The following is a 22,788-nucleotide window of genomic DNA, read 5'->3' on the forward strand; positions in this document are numbered from 1 at the left end:
ATTAGTAGAGAAGAAGCCTTTCCTTCTGAAATGGACCGAGTTTCTTGCTGTTCAACAAACCACAATAGCTAGCTGGAGGACAGAATTGGAAGACTGAATACAGACTGCTGATTAGAGTTCTGAACCAGTCAAGGAGAGATGGATTTCATCAGTTTATCATGGCAAATTATGACTAAGGCAGAAGCAATGGAACAGCAATCTTTGGTGGCAGAAACAAGCATTTTAGGCAGGGAGTCTGCACACAAGAGGCTGTAGTTCAAAGTAATTATAACTTAAAATGGAAAAGTAGTACTGGTTTAATCACAGGACACTAATAATCTTTGTGGTTTATCAAAGCCTAAATTGGTTAGTTGTGGTGGTAATGGCAACCTTAAGCACTAGTCCAAAGAATTAGTGTAGACAACATGTGCATCATACTGTTTTTGCTGTTGTTTGCAGAGTCCTGAAGTATATTTTATGGGCTGGAGACTTTTGCTTGACAGGCCAGGATAAAGTAAATTGGTTCCCATAGGATGCAAAAATGAGAGCTCTGTGCCTTTTCCATCGTTCCACTTTCTGCTCCCCTGACATGACATTGTTCAAAGCATAATACGAAGTGAACTTTGCACTTGGAGCAAGGTTTGAGAAGCGTGTCAAAGCCAAGCAAATGCAACATGGTTTTTAAATCAGGAGGGCTGCTATGATCTCAGAATGGCAAAAGCTACAAAATTTGCTACAAATTTATACTGGTAGTAGAAGATTGTTGGTTTGCATCCTAGTAGACAAAAGAAAAGGATGTTTCTTTGAGAGACTTGGCGTGCTACAAATACTGAGAGCAGTAGTTTGGGAATCTCCCTGGTTGGCACTGTGAGCCTAGAGCAGTTTTGGATCCTTGTTTCCAAAAAGATCGGAAACCTGGCTTGTAGAGGAAGTAGCCAAGCAGCTAACTGACCGCTTGCTGTGCTGTGTATCAAGAGTGTATTAAGAAAGATACTTAGGCTGTGTATTCCTGAGACTTACACATAGTCTTGCATGTGTGTTACGGTTTAGTAGTACAGTTTTGTTATCCTTTTTAAGTTTTTCATTTTGGTTCCCCTTTGATGCTTCAATGCTTGTTCTATCCCTCTTTCCCATCTAGCAGCTTCATCCTGTGAATGAAAAAAACAGTGTGACACCAGAATGCTTGCTGCTCAGAGCAAAATCATTGTTTTTTTTTTGGGGGGGGGAATGGAAAAGGGGGTTGCAGATACTGTGTACAGCTTGTGGTCTATTTTTGTTGATGTATCACTGATATTACTTTTACATCAAAACAGAATTTGACCAATTATCTGCTGAAGCAAGCAGAGTTTTGTCAGGCGGTGTGGAGTGATTCATTCCCCCCTCCATCATGTTTAACTTGATTTTGAGAAACTGTTCCCTAAAAGGATGTCTGTTTCCCCCCCAAAAATGAATTCCTCTGCAAGGAATTCAGTTACTGGCCCACTATGCTTTTGTTACTCTGCCCCTTACAGCTTCCTGTAACCTCAAAATCTGTTCTGGAAGGTTGAGGGGAGCCTCCAGGGCATTTTTGGGGGGGGGGCAGGGGGGAGAAGGCACTAGTTTTGTTCCATGAGTGAAGCTCCACTTCACTCCAGAGGATAGCTTGTAGCGGGTAGGAGCTGGAAAAGGTTTTCCACCATCAAAGTTTCTCTTACAGGCTGGTATAATCCAAAACTGAACAAAATTAGTGTATTAAAAAGAGTGCCAAAGTATTGGTATATTTGACAGGCAAAACTTTGTAGTTATTTTTTTGTACCCCTGAATCTGAAACTTTCCTGTATTGCCTATGCTAATGCAGTAGAGGGCCACATAGAACTAGCTGTTCATCCTCTTAAAATATATATATATATAAATTGCTACTATGATTACAAGAATGCCTTTCACACTACCTTGAAAAATTTCAGGAACCCATGCACTTTACTAATGACACATCCATGTCTCATAAGGCCCAAAGTACAAAATTTACACATTTAGTGCACCCAGGATCAAACTTAGCTGAATTTAGCTGTCTTAACATGTGAGAATTGGCTGTAAGAGGGGAACTTTGCAATAGCACAAGTTTTTTGGGCCTGTTACTTGAAGTATAATAATTTCTCCACAATGTTCTTCCCAAATCTCCGTGTTTCCTACACATGGCCTAAAATGAGCGGTGGTGCAGGTGGGGGTCACAGTTTGCTTCAATATGCACATTGCTGTGGAAAAGCTTGAAGCTGCTCATCTTGGAAGGGGAGTTTAGTATGGGCTTATTTCACTGTGGCCTTGGCTGCACTAGCTTAGGGAATGGATGGCAGATATGCCACCTGTTTTCCAGAAATTTATACGAACATCCTGTGGGCAACCCCCACCATATTGCAGGAAATGGCTTTCTCCCCCTTATTAACAAGTTTCAGGTAGTTCAAAATGTATGTGGATGTTTAAATTCTTGTTCTGGGTTGTGTGATTATTTGCTTACTTCCAGCTGTGTTGAAAGTTGCTAGAGTGAAGCAAGGCCATTATTTAAAAAGCAGTGGCTGGTGCAACAAAAAAGCAAACTCTGCTACCATACTAGTTTGTGGTATTTGTTGCAAATTACATCAATCTCTGCTCAGCCGTAGGTTTCAGAATAAAAGCTTTCCTGCTGACTGGTACTAAAGGAGTTCATGAGAAGGATTCAGCGTGGGTGGGGGGAGAGCCGCTGCCTGTAGACTAAAGTTCGATCATTTAATACAAAATGAAAAGGAAGGTCACTCATGTCTGCCAGTAACTCATTTTTGTGTTAAGTCTACAGAATTTGGATGATCTATAAGAGAAGAGGGCAATATATTTGTCCTCTTAGCCCAAAGTCTGCTGCATTTGTGCACTGGATAGACTAAATAAAAATTTCAACAGTTGTTAAAATCATCCCGCTATCATATTCTGGCTACAAAACCAGAAGCACTTTTAGCTAACGTAATTTACACAGAGTGTACCCAAAAGCACAGCAAAAGTGCAGACGTTTTGCATGCAAGCAGAAATGACAGAATTAAACTAGATGCAGCAATGGCCTGCTAAAGTATTTTTGTTTTAGTTATTATCTATACCACTCTTCATCCAACACCTTTGGTTCATGTGAAAAAAGTTTGTTCTGAGGCCCATGGTGTGTGTGTGGGGGGGGGGGGACAGAGACTACTATTACAGAAATCAGCCTTTCATTGAAGCTACTCCAGACTCCACCTGAACAGTGACCTTAATCTCAGTATTTCAGATGCAGCCTTGGCCAGGGTTCTCAATTTCCTTTTCCCTCTTCCCTTTTGCCATTTTTGCAGTTGATTCATATTTGTTACCCACATCTATGAGCCTCTGCACACTTTGCGTACTGCTTCAGTTGCCACCATCTTTATAGTTTTTTGCAGTACCCTAAAGGTAGTTCCCCCAGTTCCCCAAGGTAGCAGATGCTCAAAGCAGCTTTGCTACAAAAGATATTCAAGGCAGCTGACCAAATTTCAAAAGTCTACATTCACTAACAACTTTGATTGCAAGTAGAACAGTAGACTATGAAGATAAGCACAAGGTTTTTAATCTGTCTCTCCAAAAGCCTGAGCCACGATGGCACTGTGGGCGTGTTTGTAACAGCACCTTGGTGTGCAAATACAACTGGTAATCAAATTTAGCTTAATAGCATGGCTAACTTAAGCTGACTTATGCAAACTAGGGTACTGTGACCCAGGGTAAAGATTAAAAAGTGCATTGGTCTCTTGTCCCAGGTTACTGAAGAGGGCACATACATGGCTCTCAGGCACTGTTACGAACAGGAATCAGTTGCCCTCCAACTCTTCCTTCTATAGTTTCAATCTGCAGCTGCTTAAGGAAAAATAAATTAAGTGAAAAATCCCTCTGCTTATCTGCTCAGTCAGATCTTTTACCTCCTAAACTGGTTCTTAAGGAAAGTCTGATTGGCTCCTAATTTCTATAAAAAGAACGTTTGCACTACTGAAAAAGTGCAGGAGTTTGAAGGTCCCACAGAACTTGAACAAATACATGAACTCAGGAACTGAGTACCTGCCTCTTCCTAATTTCTAGAATGGCTGGTCATGTAGAATACTGATCAGCTGACCCTTGTGGCATAAAGCCACCATGAACGTTTTAAATCTAAAAGAACAAGCATTTTGTGTTTGTACAAATTAGAAACTGCTTTTATTAATACAGAAACAAAATAATTTTAATACAAAGAAGTCATTTTTACTTACTGTATTTAAATGCTTTCGTGTTGTATTAATTTCCTCTTCCCATCATTTCAGGAGCTATTCAAACTATGTTCCACTTCTATTTCTTAATAAGGCATAATTCAAAAAGTTGGACAGCAACCCATAATATGGTCAGGACCATACAGAATTTTAGTAATGAAATAAACACATCTCTGCAATAAATAATACCAGTCCTTACTAACATCGTTATATTTTTACAAAATGTAAAAAAATAAAAATGATAAAAGGCCAATTATTACAAAGAAACCTAATGCATGTTTATTCTTTAAATAATATGTTTGCAGAACCAAAATATGTTTCTTGCAGAATCTTTTTTTAATGAAGCTAGACTTCTTAAAAATTATCAATACTTAGCATTTTAAGGGTGAACTGTTCAACAACTCTTCCTGCTCCCACAATTGACAACTTTCTTGCCGGCTTAACAATTATGCTAATCGCTCTTATCTTCTCCTTGGTAATGCCTGTATTCTGGCTTAAGTTCCCACGTGTTTTTGTGTGTTCCCTTAACGTTGTAGATGCCTATTTCTCTTAAAATTTCTTTCAAGTAGCTCTGAAAAAAAGGAAAAGAAAATATTTAATTTGATATTAATATCAGGCTATTTTACATTAGTAATAAAGATGTACTAAAATAAACTAGCCTAGGCCAGAAATTGCTGCTTAACCGTTTAATAATGGAATTTTCATCTGCACGCAGAATTAGGCTCTGCTTACCTTCCATATAAATCCTTTAATTGCAACGGTTTTGTTTAAGAGTATCACGCATATGTTCATGGGAAGAACAGAACTGCAGAGCCACAAAAGATGAAGATGCTTAAACACAGGAAATATGCTCCGGAATGCAAACTAAGGTAGTTCAGGTGTTGCAATGATAAGGCAACAGCTGTTCCACAGGGCTGTGTGTGTTTGCGACAAATGTCTTTTATCAGCCTGTGGGCTTTATCAGGTCCACCAGGCCTCTGAATTTGGCCCACAAGGCCATTTGGGGCAAACCACACCCACCTGCCAGTCACCTGAAGTTCATATGCAGTTAGCTACAGAGAGATGCTATCTCTTATCTAAGCACAACAGCAAAGAGGAAGGGGAGCCTCTGCCTGCTGCCTTTTTGCAAGCAGAGCTTAATCGCCAAGAGGGACGCGGGTGGCGCTGTGGGTTAAACCACAGAGCCTAGGACTTGCCGATCAGAAGGTCGGCAGTTCGAATCCCCGTGATGGGGTGAGCTCCCGTTGCTCAGTCCCTGCTCCTGCCAAGCTAGCAGTTCGAAAGCATGTCAAAGTGCAAGTAGATAAATAGGTACCACTCCGGCGGGAAGGTGAATGGCGTTTCCGTGCGCTGCTCTGGTTCGCCACAAGCGGCTTAGTCATGCTGGCCACATGACCCAGAAGCTGTACGCCGGCTCCCTCGGCCAATAAAGCGAGATGAGCACTGCAACCCCAGAGTTGGTCACAACTGGACCTAATGGTCAGGGGTACCTTTACCTTTTATAATCACCAAGAGCAGGCAGAGGTGCAACTCTGGCCTTAGTGCTGTGAAGGCTACAGCTCTGTGATGGGGCATCTGCAGAAGGTACCAAGTTCAGTCCCCAGCACTGCTAAGCAGGACTGGGGGAAATTCCTGCCTGAAATCCTCAAGAGGGGCTGCTGTTCATTGTTGCCATTCCCGAGCTAAATGGACCAGCATAAGGCAACTTTCTATCTCCCAGGTCCCTACCACTGCCTGCACAATGCAATTGCTCTGCCTACAGTTTGAAAGGAAACCGCAACATGGCGGACAGAAGCTTGTCAACCCTTTCTTCCTGCACCATTTTCCTGATCACCTCCTCCTCTGGGCAAAATGATGAGCTCAGGGTTCTAGACTTTCTATCAAAATTACAGCCATGGTGTCAGCAATGAGTTGTGAGTGCTAGCGAAGATAAGAGTCCGGGAAACCAGCCATATTTACAGGATTTATTGCTCCTTTGAAGCTATGTACAAGCAGTTCAAAAGTTTGACTCTTTCATGGCGGGTCAGTTGCCCCGGCTGGCTTTCCTTTCAATTTCCCCCAGCATAGCCACCTTCTAAGCCCAGCCCCCCTCCTTCCTCTCTGACGAGAGTGGCTTGTCCCCAGAAGTACCGCCCCCCTCTCAGATTCATTACCTCCTGACAGCTCTTCGTCACCCTCCTCATCCGAGGAAGAGCAACTACTGATTAAAGGACCCTTCTCCCAGTAAGTTGCCATTCTTTCCCCCTTCTCTGGCTCCAGTTCCCTGACACATGGTAACTTCAGTGTATAAGTTCTAACCCTTAGCTGCAAACCTATGAATATAGTGAGGTAACTTCCAAGTAAACATGCTTAGGATCAGGTAATGTTTCCTTTAGTCTTGGAAAACGATAAAAAGAAAATATGAGAAACAGAAAACATATTGCAAAGTGAATTAATGTAGGGTATCTGAAGGATCTCCAGTCTAGTCAGTGCCAGTGTGGTGTAGTGGTTAAGAGCGGTAGTCTCGTAATCTGGTGAACCGGGTTCGCGTCTCCGCTCCTCCACATGCAGCTGCTGGGTGACCTTGGGCCAGTCACACTTCTTTGAAGTCTCTCAGCCCCACTCACCTCACAGAGTGTTTGTTGTGGGGAAGGGAAAGGAGAATGTTAGCCGCTTTGAGACTCCTTAAAGGGAGTGAAAGGCGGGATATCAAATCCAAACTCTTCTTCTTCATCTTCTAGTCTCCTAATGGTGTTGGGGGCAGTTGTTACCCCAGGTTACCCCATAAGTGTCAAGGTGGTGGTTGGAGAGACTGGGTGACCTACTGTGGCCAGTCTAATCCAGGACGTGTTTTGCCCCACAATGCCTCCCTGTGATTACAGGCCTGTGACACAGGAAGAAAATAAAGTGTGTATCAGCCCTGGAGCAGGAGGTCCATGAATGACAAGCTTCTGATGCGTCATTTTATGTCTGATTTTTCTCATTTCCTTTCTGGGTGAATACAGACAAAGCATTGTAACCGTGGTAGATGCAGTTTGAACATACATTCCAGAGCATGTTCAGAGCAGCAAATGTCTGCTCAAACCACTTGCACTACACTTAATACGTTAGATCTGTTTTCAGCACGTTTTAGCATTTCACTGCTGCAAAGATTATTCATACAATATCCTCCCACCACCAGATGGCAGCAACTCATCACATGAGAAAACTCTTGCGCTCAAATCATGCTTGAAGAATTCCCATTGGCTTGACTCAGCCGGCTCGTCGTATGTTTTTAGGCAATTAAAAGAGATTTTCAAGGGGGGAAACTGCAAGTAATAGAAGGCACCATTCTCGACCGCTGCTCTGCACTCACCATAGGCTTCAAGTGTCCTTTCTGCCACTGATGGTGCAAAAGGATGTAGAAAGTACGCAATATAGTGGTACTATTGCCGTATTCTGGCCAGGTTTGTCATGGTTATTGGAAATAACCGACTTGGCGATGACTGCACCATGGCTTCTTCCAGCGCATCTAGACATGCTGTCCTAAGTGACTGTTCTGCAGCCTAGTCCGCCTTGACTGTAGTTCTCCAGTAAGGCTGCCTAAGGTACAATTCTGACACTGAGGCATCCTTCCACATGAAGGAAAAACTTTGTGGACCCCATGGAAGAGATCCACCCCTTTGCAATCAACACTAAGCCTTCACATCCCTGCCAAAGAGGCATGGAGTTTGATAAATAGTTGGCCACCTTGCTAGGAAACACACTAACTGCATTGTAAGGTCACATGGGTATTTTCAAATTTCTAGTGAAAATAGAAGCCGGCTACACCAGTTAGGCAACTAGAAAAACATGCACACTGCTTGCAGATGAAGGCCAGAACCAAGAGGTAAGTAATCAGCCCTGGCAAAAACTCTGAAAAGTGAGTTTGATAAACACTTAGAATCATAGAATTGTAGCGTTGGAAAGGATCACAAGCGTCATCTAGTTCAACTCCCTGCAACGCAAGAATCTTTTGCCCAATATGAGACTTGAACCACAACCTTGATATTAATAGTCTCATGCCTTTCAGAAGCCCACCCAAGTTTTCTGTGGAGATTCTAGTACGTACTGAGTGAAATAATATATGCTTCATGGGATCCACAAAAACGCAGGCGTTTCCCTGCTTGGTAGCATCTACGATGGTCTAGGAAGGCTTTGCAAGTGCTTCCTCACCATCAGCCTGACCCAAGGCCAACATCTGGACATTGCCAGCACTCCATGCATCAGCCTTGGTGATCACACGCTTGAGGTGGTAGACAATTTTGTCCACCTGGGCTCCACCATAACCAGAAACCTCTCCACTGATGCTGAGCTGGACAAGTGTATTGGGCAAGGCAGCTCCAGCAATGGCTCCCCTCTCCAAAAGGGTCTGGGAGAATGCGATGCTTACGACCAAGACCAATATGAAGGTCTAACAAGCTTGTGTGTTGAGTGCACTGCTTTATGGAAGTGAGTCACAGGCAACTTACAACCGACAGGAGCCTTCCATAAGCACTGTGTCAGGAAGATTTTGGCACAACAGACTCAAAGATGTGTGCTCTTCCAAGCCCACATTCCCAAGCATGGTCACCCTTCTGCCTCAGCAATGTCTACACTGGCTTGGTCATGTCCACAGAATGGAAGATGGCAGGATCCGCAAGGATGTGCTCTCAGGGGAGCTGGCTTCAGGCCCCAGGTGAAACAATGGTAAAAAGAGAAGCAATTGTGCCTCATGAAACTTGAAAAATACATGGTCATCTTAGTGCTCTACAAAGAGCAGCCCTTCAACTCTCTAATGAATGCTTACTGCAATTCTATTGATTCATTCATTTTGGACTGCAGCTGTTCAAGAAAGCAAATCTGGGTGCTCTGATACCCCTGGAAATGCCTCCAAATATAAATATTGCAGGGTCACTTCCATGGAAAACCTTTACATCCTTATGGAAATTCCTGAAGCAAATCATAAGTTGCCAGTGTCGCTTCAGATCCTCATGCAGTGCCTAGAGGGCAGGTTTCAAGTCGTAAAAGGGTGTTAGCTCCTGAAAAGTCATCCGATACCAATGTGATTTCAGATCCTTTTAAACCCTTTTTGGCTTCAGAACTCAAAGAAGCAGAGTGTAGAATGAGAAGAGTGTGTTACCCGTAGACCTTTCCAAGATGCACATTTTATTCTCTTGCTTTGCAATATATTAGCTGTGTTGATCCTCCCAGCTTCCCCTGTCAAAAATCAGCAACTGGAGTCTACCACTCAAAGTCAGAGAGAGCTGTCACTCCAGTCTATTATCATGTGACTAATCATGTAATATACAGTAGAACAGAGACTATACACTCACTCTGACACTGACTAACAATAAGGAGGCACAAAGAACCATTAACAATTTTCATTGTGGACTGTTGGGAGGATTAAGAACACACAGCCGCTCTGGGCCAAGGCAAGAAATGGACTGAGGCGTTGGCTGACGGTTACTGACAAAGATCTTACTGCATCTCCTGCCTTCAGGCATGAGAGGGCAGTATAACCCCACCATGCCATGTGTTTACCGCCTCTGAATAGGCATGACTAATATTGGTCTATGAATTCAAACAGGTCTGCTCTCAAAAGAGATTAACTGGATGCTCCATGCATTTGGAGAGGGCACTTTAGAGCCAGACAGTCGATAGCCCTGGTTAACTCCACATTCCAGTGGGCCACCAGCTGAGAGGCTACCACTCACTGGAAGCCATTTGGATCCATTAAGTGGCAAGGGCGGACAATCAAACTGGTCCCACCTCCCTGCAGAGAAGTCTAGTTGCAGCAGGAAGTAATTAGACCATGGCACTTCTTTTGTTCCATTGGAACTTAGTGTCAGATCACGCACGCCGACAGAGGTAAACACCAGATCTAAGCCATTGGCTTAGGGCCAGATTTATTCAGGGAGAGCCCCATGGAGGCCATGCTTTCCACAAAGTCCTGAGCTGTCAGGAACAAATGCTGCCAAAATAAAATTGCCCAAGAGGACCATTAACAATGCCTAAATGAAATTAACCTAGTCTGTCAAGCTGCCAGCTTTACAAGCTAATTACTGACATCTAGTAATCAACAGACAGTCAAGCACAAAGCAGCCAAATCAGGTGCTTTGCAGAGATGAAAAAGAATACAAAGATAAAGCTAACAAACTGACAGCAGAAAAGGGCACATTTTGAGTAGCTAAATTGGGAAAGGCAAGTACTTAGAAATTAATTTTTAATACAGCACCGAAAGGGCTTGGAAAACTGGCTAAGCAAAAGCTCTGAATACTAAGATTAATTTCACCTTGTTTAACAAGGGCTGAGAAAACTTTCAATCAGAAGAAAAGCAATGAACTTGTCTCAACATGACGCAACCTTCCTTTCGCTAATCCAGGGGTGGCCAACTTCCAAGAGACTGTGATCTACTCACAGAAATAAAAACTGGCAGTGATCTCGCCCCATTTTTTAGGGGTTCAGGTCAAAGGTTTTTTTAGGGGGTTCGGGAGGCATAAGTTGCTTAGCTTTTTTAGGGGCGCAACATTTTTACATTACAGTGCTGCCCCGCAAGACAACTGCCTCGCAAGACGGAAAACCCGCTAGACGAAAGGGTTTTCCGTTTTGGAGGTGCTTCGCAGAACGAATTTCCTATGGGCTTGCTTTGCAAGACGAAAATGTCTTGCGAGTCTTGAGATTTTTTCCCGCTCCCCACCCCCTTTTTCTAGGCCGCTAAACCGCTAATAGCCTTTTAGCAGCTAATCCGCTAATCCCTTAAGCCTTTAATAGCCACTAATAGCCGCTAATCCGCTAATAGCGCTAATCCGCTAATAGGGTTGCTTCGCAAGACGAAAAAACCGCTAGACGAAGAGACTCGCGGAACGAATTAATTTCGTCTTGCGAGGCACCACTGTATTTTGGGGTCAAAGAGAAACAGCAAGTCACCGAAGGATCGCTGGGGGGGGAAACAGCCCCAGTTTGTAAACTCTGTCTTCCCTTCTCCAACAATGATGGAGGGCGGGGCGAGGGGGAAGGGCCAGCGATCGACCGCGATCAACCAAAGCCTCACAGGGATCGACCAGTAGATTGCGATCAAGCTGTTGGACATCCCTGCTCTAATCCACTCACTTGGTTCTACATAACTGTTCTCAGCAGGCTTCCTCAAACTCGGCCCTCCATATGTTTTTGGCCTAGCTAGCAGGACCAGTGGTCAGGGATGGTGGGAATTGTAGTCTCAAAACATCTGGAGGGCCGAGGTGGAGGAAGCCTGGTTCTCAGTCTCTGGGAGCTGGCAAACAAGGCCAGTAAACTGGAAGATTTGAGAGGCATTGGTGGAAAAGACAGAACAAAGTGAGCTTGTGTCTTTGGGGCTAAGGCTGGTTGCTTATCTAAGGCTGGTTGCTTGCTGCTTGAAGGCTTGCTTGTGTGCTTTTGTGTGTTCTTGGCCATGTGCTGTACTACAACACACGGTCTGAGGGAGAGGAACTACTGCTGAGAAAGGAAGTGAGATGGAGCTAGCAAACCCCATTTCTACATCACTGGGAGATTGCAAACAAGGGTGTTTGTGAAGGTGTTTCGCAGGAAAAAGCTGAAGTGTTGTGTTGGAGTGCATAGGAGCAAGAGACATGGATAGCGAGAGCTGCTGCAGTGACCAGCCGTGCCAGTGGCTTGTTTATTTTTCTACCTGAGGAATTACACAGCTTTACCTGCAGCAAGTGGCTGCCCTGCTGGAGGAGAAGGTACAACCCCTTGAGGCACTTTGAGCTATCAGGGAAGATGAAAAACTTCTGGACAGAGCAGAGCAGGCTGTTCTGGGAGAGCAAAAGATGAGGAGTGCTGTACAAAATTAATGTCAAACGTAACTATGCATAAGTGTTAGTTAGTGCATGAAGGGGTTAAGACCACAGAGTTGCATTGCTAGACTCAGGTCATGCTTCTTATTCACTTTCCTTTCCTCACTCTCTCTTCATGCCATGTAACCAACCAGAAAGGACATGTCTGAGTTTGCTCCAAGTTCAGAACGCATGCTTGTAATAATCTTTCTGTATTCTGTACCTGTGTTCTTCTTGCTGCTACATGGAATAACGTGTGAATCAGACCTTTGGAATTTGTCAGTAAAGCTTTTAAACTTACGTAACAGTTGTGTGGTCTGTTCATTGTCAGAGGAGTAGAGAGAGGGGCAAGCACTAGAACTGAAATAAGATATGAAAAGGGGTCTAACAACCTACATTCCCAAGCTATGCTTCTGCTGAACTCTGCAACTGTTTTAAACTTTGCTGCAGCCTCTCTCCTGCTGGAGAGAATCCAGGAATCTGGCCAATTCTGTTGTCAATTACCCATATGTGGGTCACAGATCTTATTTCCCCCCAACAGATGCCTCTAGAGAGGAAGATCACCACATGCAGCAAACAAACATGTGGAAGAACATGGCCTTTATCATGTGAGGTGAATTTTATGTGGTACAATTCATTTTACACACATATGTCTGTGATCTAAAGTCTGGCATTAACGCCAGGCTTATGGATAATGACAATACTTTGCCATTTTCCATGGAAACTTGGCACGACAGCTTTTTAGTCCCTTTCCATTTGGTATTCTGGGGACAATTTTCACCCCAGGGAAAAGTTCTCTGGAATTCTCCAAGGACAAGAAGTGTGAACTGGGAGGCCCAGAAGAACCTGGCCAGGATAGAACCCCATAATGTCTATCTTGCGGTTCCTGAATTCGCCACCAAACCAATTCCCAACATTTTTGCAAATGCTGGCTTAAGAGTTAACCACAAGATTTGTTATTTGTTCAAATCCATAGAAATGTACTTTCACACTTTTGCTTTTAAAAGGATGCTTGTTAAATTGTTCCTGCTTAAATTGTTCCCTTGATAGATAGGCCTTGTTTTTTTCGAGAAAACAAAATGGTGATAATGGCAATAAGACTGCACTTGCAGCACAGAAGACTGCATTTTATAAAAATGCATTTGGTTACAAGAAAGCTATTAATGATCCTCCATACAGATTTTTAAATAAAGTGTAAGCTGTTCATACAGCATAATAAGAGCATATTCTGGGGAGCTAAAGAGTTCATAAACATTCAAGCCCAGAGTATTACTTTTCAGATATTATAAGGAAGATAAATACAAGTGAGAAATATAAATGGCTCAGAATGACAGAAGGATTCGCAGAAGCATTTGGACACACTTTGGAGTACTCAAAGCATCTATCACAGAATCAAAGAATCACAGAACTGTAGGGTTGATGAGTTGGAAGGGGTCCCAAGGGACATCTTGTCCAACCCCCCACAATGCAGGAATCTCAACTAAAGCATCCATGGCATGTGGCCATCCAACCTCTGCTTAAAAACCTCCAAGGAAGGAGAGTCCACAGCCTCCTGAGAGAGACCGTTCCACTGTCAAACAGCTCTTCCTGTCAGAAAGTTCTCACTGATGTTTACTCAGAATCTCCTTTCTTGTAACTTGAAGCCATTGGTTCAAGTGCTACCCTCCAGAGCAGGAGAAAAAAAAGTGTGTTCCCTCTTCCATATGACAGCCCTTGAGATATCTGAAGATGGTTATCATATGTCCTCTCACTTTCCTCTTTTCTAGGCTAAATATACCTCCTTCAACCACTGCTCACAAGGCTTGTTTTCCATACCCTTGGTCATCTTGGTTGCCCTCCCTGGCACATGTTGCAGCTTGTCAACATCTTTCTTAAATTGTGGTGCCCAGAATTGGACACAGTAACCCAGGTATGGTCAAAGGTGGAACAGAGCAGTACTATCACTTCCCTTGATCTGGACACTAGACTTTTGTTGAAGCAGCCGAGAATAGCATTAGCCTTTTTTGCTGCTGCATCACACTGATGACCCATGCCAAACTTGTGGTCTACCAAAACTCCTCGATCCCTTCCACATGTACTACTAGCAAGCCGGGTGTCCCCCATATTATATTTGTGCAGCTGGTTCTTCTTGCCTAAGTGCAGAACCTTACATTTGTCCCTACTGAAATTCATTCCGTTAGCTTGGGCCCAGCTCTCCAATCCGTTAAGGTCATTTTGAATCCCGGTTCTGTCTTCTGTGGTCTTAGCTACAACTTCCCAGTTTGGTGCCATCTGCAAATTTGATGAGCATCACCTCAATTCCTTCATCCAAGTAATTTATATAGGCGTTGAACAACAATGGGCCTAGGACAGAACGCTGCTGTACCCCACTTGTCACTTTTTTCCAAGATGACAAGGATGTCTGTCTGTATGTCATCTGCCATGTTTGCTTTAGTTGAGATTCCTGCATTGCAGGGGGTTGGACTAGATAGACCGTTGGTGTCCCTTCCAACTCTACAGTTCTGTGATATTCAATAGCTCCAGGTGGGCTATGAGCTGTAGAATCCAAGAATTGCAAAACAACACTGTGGACGACTGATTTTCACTTCCGTCTCACACTATTGAAGAACCGCAATAACAGGCCTCTGTCAAGCCCAATATGGTGACACAGCCTCAGGATAATGAAAACAACAACCCAGAGAGACTGGAAGGCACAATTGACACGGCAGCCTTGACTGCTTTAATTGAAAAAGAATTAGCTGATGACTGGGATAAGGCATTAAAACCACTAAGAATATTTTTCAATTCACCCAGTGTATCCACAATAGCAAATAAAGACATGGAATTCAGCATGAAGAACAGAGCCATCTGACATAAAACTGCAGCTTGAAGATGTGCAGGATCAGAATCGCTGTCAAAATTTGCACTTTAGAGTGGGCCTGATGGGAAATTTTTCTTAAAGGCCTGCTACACAACTCCTGTCTGACAAATGGTTCAATTCATAAAACAAAGATCTACAGTGGTGCCTCGCAAGACGAAAAGAATCTGTTCCGTGAGTCTCTTCGTCTAGCGGTTTTTTCGTCTTGCGAAGCAAGCCCATTAGCGGATTAGCGGATTAGCGCTATTAGCGGTTTAGCGGCTATTAGCGGCTATTAAAGGCTTAAGGGATTAGAGGATTAGCTGCTAAAAGGCTATTAGCAGCTTAGTGCCTTAGAAAAAGGGGGTGGAGAGCGGGAAAAAACCCCCAGGTATTGCAAGACATTTTCGTCTTGCGAAGCAAGCCCATAGAGTAATTCGTCCTGCGAAGCACCTCCAAAACGGAAAACCCTTTCGTCTAGCGGGTTTTCCGTCTTGCGAGGCATTCGTCTTGCGGGGCACCACTGTATATAGCATTTCCTAATAGAGGACGCTGCAATACAATATTGGGAGGGTCAGTTATGTTCAGAACCGTTATATTAACTTGAGATGCAGTTAATGCATTTGATTGCTTGAACTGGCAATCTCTTTTTGCAAATTTTATGTTCCTTTGATGTAAGCACATCTTGGGTCAATATGCTGCCACACACAGGCCCAAGGTTCAGTGGGACTGAATGGGACACGTTCTTCAGCATTTCTCATTCTCAAAGCTCAATCAGCACTTACTAACAGCAGTTAAATTAGTGATAGCAAAATACTGAAAATCTCTAGGTACAAACCTGTTTGAAGCCTGGTTCTCACAAGAATGGGACATTTATGGACAAATTAACCGTTCTACAAAGGAAGCACCACACCAGGGAAGAAACCAACACTTTCTACACAGCATGGCATCCCTTTATTGACTTTGTAAAATTGACTGAGCATGGTTTCCAACAGCCAACATCACATGGAAGGAAAACTAGGAACACCACCTTTCTTTGACTGCCTATATTGGAATTGAGGAGACTACAATCCTTATGTGATACTTACCTTTTACACTTGCCAAAGCTCCATATTTCATATTTAGTAAGTGTTTCTAGGTTTTTTGTGTTCAGTATTGGTAACTGACATTTTTTTAAAAATCCAATAATATACTTTTTTTTTAAAAAAGGCCATGAATGCCTATTTTTACAGAAGGCAAACCGTTTCAAAGGAGATCATGGATGAGAATGAAAGCTTTGCTCTTCCTGCAAAGCACAACTTTATGAGGAAGACCCATAGAATCATAAAATTAGAGAGTTAGAAGGGACCATGAGGATCATCTAACCCAGGCACCCCCAAACTCGGCCCTCCAGCTGTTTTGGGACTACAATTCCCATCATCCCTGACCACTGGTCCTGTTAGCTAGGGATGATGGGAGTTGTAGGCCAAAAACATCTGGCGGGCTGAGTTTGGGGATGCCTGATCTAATCCAACCCCCTGCAATGCAGGAATATTTTGCCCAATGTGGGGCACAAACCCATGACCCAGAGATTAAGAGTCTCATGCTATCTGAGCTATCCCAGGTTTGTTGATGTTGTACATCAGGCACAAACTTCGCCAGGGCTATTGTGGCTCCATACTGAATCTCTTGCAGACCATTCAAGCTCTGTTGACCCTATTATATCTGCTCATTACCTGATTCCCAGTTCCAAGGTCTTTCAGATTCTGTAACTATTATGAGCTAGTGACATACCTGCAATCAATATGGGCAGCAAGTGCTAGTAGAGGCCTTGCAATAATAATCCCACGTTCAGTAACTCAGTTTCCCCCCCAAGGGGGTGGGAGAGGAGAAAGGCTCAATTCCCCTCCTCCAGCTGTCTTCAAGAAGCAGATGGCAAACTTTGCTCTTAAAAACAGTCTCACCTACAGTCCATGTGCTGCAAACTCTGTCCATTATGGGTAGAATTTGGCTTTGACAGAAATGGGAATCATCATGGATGCTTTAGTTGAGATTTCCTGCATTGCAGGGAGTTGGACTAGGACTAGGTGATTCTCAGAGTCCTTTCCAACTTTTCCATTCTATGATTCTATGCACTGGAACTCCATACCCTAGGCAGAATTCTAGATCAAGAGGACTGACATGCTAGCAACAAATTCTAAAAGGCTTGAAATCTGAATCGAAACTTGAATCTAAACTTTTCTCACTTAATCCCCAATAACTTTGTTGTGTTTCAGAACTTGTGGTTTATACACCAATCAGGAAGAACAACAAAACGTAACCAATTTGCACGGCTTTGGTTATTTTTAAACATGCAGTTGCAATGTCTATTATTGGAAACGAACAAACCTGTATGTGCTGATTCATTTAAAAGGCATGTTACGCACATGTTACATACTAAAGAATTTGTCTTAATAAGTTAATGTATTTATCAGTGACAAATGGCATCCATTTTCAGAAGAAGCACTTACCACCGGCTGTTTAGTTATGTCCACTAAGTCCTTAATGTTGTAATACTGATGTTTTTCAAAGGCTGAAAAAAGCATGTCCAGTACTTGCTGCTTTTCAGCCCGAGCCCTCTTTCCATCTTCCTTTTTCTTCTTTTCATAATCAATCTGTTAATCCAAATGGCATAATTTTAAAATGGTGTCTTTAACCCACTCCAGGAGAACCACCATAGGAATTTGTAGCTGCAAGGAACAAAGCGTGGCGGGGGGGGGGGGGGTGTCGTATCAGTTCTGCTTTGGTATAAATAAGAATCTTCTTAACTCTTAGTTGAGGCACAATGAAATATAAATCAAATTATAAAACAGAGCAAAGTCCCATTTATGCTTTGCACTGTCATTCCTTGAATCTGAGAGCAGCCAATTGCCTAGGGCAATGTTTCTAGTTCCACAGAAGAATTATTTTAATATAAGAAGTGGTAATCACAATTACCGTATTTTTCGCTCTATAACACGCACCCGACCATAACACGCACATAGTTTTTAGAGGAGGAAAACAAGAAAAAAAAATATTCTAAACGAAACAGTGGATGTATGATTTTTGTGGTTCATGCTGTGGCCACAGACATGTGATCTGACGGTGAGTTTGGAGTAGCCCAATGCAATAATCCTGAGGATCCATGTGGATCCATGCATTGTAACCACGTTTTTGCACCTCTGCGGCCCCAGGCAACAGTGGGTGTGTGATTTTTTTGGTGCAAGCTGTAGCCATGGACATGCTATGTGATCTGATGGTGAATTTGGGGTGACCCAGTGCAAAAATCCTGAGGATCCACGTGGATCCGTGCTTTGTAACCACGTTTTTAGTGGGGAGGGAAGGAAAAGCACTCAAGGGACAAGGAACACACGTGGGGTGGGTGGAGAAGGATGCTGTTAAAAACGCAGAAGAGGGGTATAAGAGGAGAAGGCTCCTCTCCTCTCCCGCTTTGCTCCTTTAAAACAAGCAGGCTCTCTGTCCCTCTCTCCTCCCTACTCAGCGGCTCTTCTCTCGCTTTGCTGTTTCAAAGCGAGCCACAGAGGAGGGAAGGAAGGGGAACCACGGATCCTCTGCTCACGACTGCAGCAGATCCCCCCCGCCACCCATAGGCATTCCCTCCATAACACGCACAGACATTTCCCCTTACTTTCTAGGAGGAAAAAAGTGAGTGTTATGGTGCAAAAAATACGGTAATTCCTTAAAAAAGACCAATTGTTTCTTTTATATAACTTGTCAAGCGTACCTGTTATCTACACTTTACTTGAGATTTCTGCACTTCAGGGGGTTGGACTAGATGACCCACAGGGTCCCTTTCCAACTCTACAATTCTATTGGATTCAAGTTTACAAGAAACGAGATTCCGACAAAACACCAGGAAGAACTTTTTGACAGCAAGAGCTGTTCAACAGTGGGCGTCTCCCTTGGCAGGTTGTGTATTCTCCTTCCTTGGAGGTTTTTAAGCAGAGGTTGGATTCTAGGCTCATCACAGCTTTAGGAACATAAGATTAAAGGGCTCGACACGCAGGCAAGAGAGGATTATGTTCTCCTGTCTCATGAACCCCCTGGATTTCTTTGAGAGAGTCAACAAGCATATAGCAGTGATCTCCAGCTGACATAGTGTACTTGGACATTCAAAAAGCTTTCCACAAGGTCAATGCACACCACAGTCCCCCCCCTTCAAAATATCATTTTAAGTGGGAGGGGGGAGGACTGTCTTGTGCATTGACCTTGTGGGAAGCTTTATTTCATGTCCTCTTAAAACTGTGAACTCAGGAAGAGAATTGCATGCACAGTCAGTCTTTCCTTGCAGGCAGGAGCTTAGAAAGATCAAAATGCATCTATAAAGTGATATTTTAGTTCTAAGTCGATGGTGATAGAAGACCAGCATCTGCCAACATTATTTTATTTCTTCAGTGATGTCTCTTATTGTGGTGTGTTCATCTTCAGGCAATGCTCAGGAAACAAAAACCATTTACCTAATGAAAACAGATATATCCCTGCATCGGCTCGCTTGAGCCTTCTCCTGAGAAAATGACTGTGCTGGCCATTTTCTCTTTTATGTATTTGGAGAGCAGATACACGCCCACACAAGGAGAGCTTAAGTCCTGGTGAGAGCTCATGACGTCACCTACTGAGTGTTCCTGGCAGAGGCTAGATTTGAACTGGGGATTTCCCTATTACCGCACGGTTCAGCCTCCCGGCCACTATGCTACATTAGCTCTGAGACACTGCCTCTGTCTCATGTTCCATCATGGTCTCTATTATAACACAAATTCCTTATTAAATAGGGACTGCACAGATGCAGAGAAAGAGGCTGCCCCTCTACTCTGTAATGCACTGGGGACTGCCAAACACCTACCTACCTACATAATCCAGAATGCGGCAGCTAGACTGGTGACTGGGAGCAGCCGCAGAGACCACATAACACCGGTCTTGAAAGACCTACATTGGCTCCCAGTATGTTTCCGAGCACAATTCAAAGTGTTGGTGCTGACCTTTAAAGCACTAAACGGCCTCGGTCCAGTATATCTGAAGGAGTGTCTCCACCCCCATCGTTCTACCCGGACACTGAGGTCCAGCGCCGAGGGCCTTTTGGCAGTTCCCTCACTGCGAGAAGCCAAGTTACAGGGAACCAGGCAGAGGGCCTTCCCTGTGGAACGCCCTCCCACCAGATGTCAAAGAGAACAACAACTACCAGACTTTTAGAAGACATCTGAAGGCAGCCCTGTTTAGGGAAGCTTTTAATGTTTGATGTATCACAGTATTTTAATATATATTTTGGAAGCCGCCCAGAGTGGCTGGGGAAGCCCAGCCAGATGGGCGGGGTATAAATAATAAATTATTATTATTATTATTATTATTATTATTATACATTTGGAAGGAATATTTTTTCAGCAGCAGCATCCCATTATGCTTTTGAGCATGTTCAGATGGCAGGTCAAAACAGTTCTATTTGATCATGTGTTTTACAGTCGTATTATTTTTTTAAAAAAAATCATTCCTGCCACTTCACTGGGTGTTTCATTGCACTAACTGCTGCTGAACTATTCTTTAATCCAATCATTTGCTTTATTGCTTTAATGTTGTTTTATTGTGCCACAAGGCTGACCCGGCGTTGTGCCGATTATACCTCTCCTTCAATTAAAACGTGTTGAGGTATTTGCTAACTGTAAAAATCAACTGAACCTCTTCCAATAACAATTTGAAAGCAAAAAAAATTTTTTAAAGGGTATGCACAGGATTTTTAAAAATGGATTTATAGAAGTATGCTCTTACGCTGTTGTATAATACAGAAGACTTAATAGGTCAACTTAAACACATATTACAGTTGGACTGAGTGCTGAATTTCATATCTTGAGTTGAACCAACCACCCAGTGATTTGGCAATATTAGTTTAAGAACTACAATAAAGGCTAGCATGAAAAGTAACTCACATTATATTGATGATTAGCCACAGGTTTGTAGTTAGTGGTTACAGCTTTGTCCAGCTGCATAGTCCAGCTTACAGGTTTAGAAGACTCTTCAATCTGAAGCCTAAAAGAAAGAGAAAGGAAATTAAAAACCAGTAAAAACAACATATGCTCATAATAGTGAGGAGATTTCACACCTCCCATACCCAAGAATCACCTCATCAGTCTCCTGACTCTGCAGAGAGGAGGAGGCGTGTTCTTATATCTATATATTCCACTCCAGCACCACACTCAGAGAGAGACTCAGAGAGTGAGTCGGCCAGAAAGAGAGAGAGTCGGTCAGGGAGTGAGTCAGTCAGCGTGTCGAAAAGACTGAGTGTTATCTCTGTGTAGATAAGGTTGCTGCAGAAAGCAGCTGTAAGACTCAGTGCACTCCAGCATCTCCATTTGTATATAGTGTATAGTACAGTAGCTGTTAGTGAATAAAAGAAGATATTCTTCAGCGCTGTCGTCCGAGTGATTTATGCTCTGCTGTACTCTGCTGTACAACGACTGTCTTCTTGGTGAAGTGGTTTGCGGTGCTCACAGCTCTGAGTTGTGAGTCCACGGCACTTGGACCTGTTCCACAGAGGAAGGTGGTCTCTGGAAGTGCCATCCAGCTCGCCTAGCCCAGTCGGGGCTGAGGGGGACGAGTCCAGTTGGTAACACTGGCTCAAGGGCAATGCTGACAAATAGTTTGGTTGTATTAGATATCCTGTTAGAGGTGCCAACTTGAATAAAATATGGGGGGGGCAGGTAAGCCCTACCCTGAATAATTGATCACATGACGTGGCGCCTGCACACCATTTGAATGGCAATGCCCATCAACTGAGGGGAGGCTGGCCCCCTCAAATATTTTAATGGGGGACAAAGAATCCTCAGCCCCTAGGTGTTGGCTCTGTACGGTTCTTATCAACCCCACCTAAAAAGGATATAGTACAGATCGACAAGCAAAACGAATGCAAACTTCTAGTGTCAAATTTGTTCCCTAGAATTTTATTTTTTTTAAAAAAATCAAGAAATGATTTTAAAGAAACAATTACAAATCAAGGTGTAAGTAACTTTCTTGCAAGCCTGAGCTCATCCTGAGCTTAAGCCTGCCTGATATCCACCCTTCTAGATTCAGATAGATTCTTCTAGATTCAAGGGACGCGGGAGGCACTGTGGGTAAAAGCCTCAGCGCCTAGGGCTTGCCGATCGAAAGGTCGGCAGTTCGAATCCCCGCGGCGGGGTGCGCTCCCGTTGTTCGGTCCCAGCGCCTGCCAACCTAGCAGTTCGAAAGCACTCTCGGGTGCAAGTAGATAAATAGGGACCGCTTACTAGCGGGAAGGTAAACGGCGTTTCCGTGTGCGGCTCTGGCTCGCCAGAGCAGCGATGTCATGCTGGCCACGTGACCCGGAAGTGTCTTCGGACAGCGCTGGCCCTTGGCCTCTTTGAGTGAGATGGGCGCACAACCCTAGAGTCTGTCAAGACTGGCCTGTACGGGCAGGGGTACCTTTACCTTTAGATTCAGATAGGTAGCCGTGTTGGTCTGACGCAGTTGAAATATATATAAAAAATGCCCAGTAGCACCTTAGAGACCTACTAAGTTTGTTCTTGGTATAAGCTTTCGTGTGCATGCACACTTCTTCAGATACCTGTGGTAGCACATGCGTAGCTAGGAGCACTGATGGCATACGGTTTCAGATCAGAGTCCATATATCACCTACTGTGATAGTGCCAATACCTGAGATGATGAGGTGTCCTGGATTTCCTGGTTTGTGTATTTTGGGTAGAAGATAGAAGGTTCCTGGTTGAGGTTCTGTTGGTGTGTTTGAGAGGATCTGTTCTTGGATGTGTGGGGGTAACTCTTTAACTATCTTGTATTCCTGTGTGGGGTCTGAGTCCAGTTTTTTATAAAAGACCCTATTGGAGAGTTGTCTGTGAACCTCCTGGATGTAATCAGTTTTGTTCATGATGACAACAACTCCACCCTGAAGAAGTGTGCACCT

The 22,788-nt window shown here is 43.6% G+C and overlaps 1 protein-coding gene across 1 annotated transcript in view; it reads right to left on the reverse strand.

The window, feature by feature from the left end:
- Positions 1 to 1,199: 1,199 nt before the first annotated feature.
- The window catches only part of GTF2F2 (general transcription factor IIF subunit 2), a 66,286-nt gene continuing 44,697 nt past the window's right edge, over positions 1,200 to 22,788 (reverse strand). Inside the window, exons 7-9 of the mRNA XM_083440988.1 lie at positions 20,783 to 20,882; positions 17,339 to 17,482; positions 1,200 to 4,791 (exon numbers count right to left, since the gene is read on the reverse strand). Coding sequence (XP_083297114.1) covers positions 4,672 to 4,791; positions 17,339 to 17,482; positions 20,783 to 20,882 — 364 coding nt within the window. The 3' untranslated portion in view covers positions 1,200 to 4,671. The remainder of the gene's footprint in view (positions 4,792 to 17,338; positions 17,483 to 20,782; positions 20,883 to 22,788) is intronic.

Source organism: Podarcis tiliguerta (genome assembly GCF_965153285.1).
Source record: "Podarcis tiliguerta genome assembly, chromosome: 5".
Taxonomy (NCBI): domain Eukaryota; kingdom Metazoa; phylum Chordata; class Lepidosauria; order Squamata; family Lacertidae; genus Podarcis; species Podarcis tiliguerta.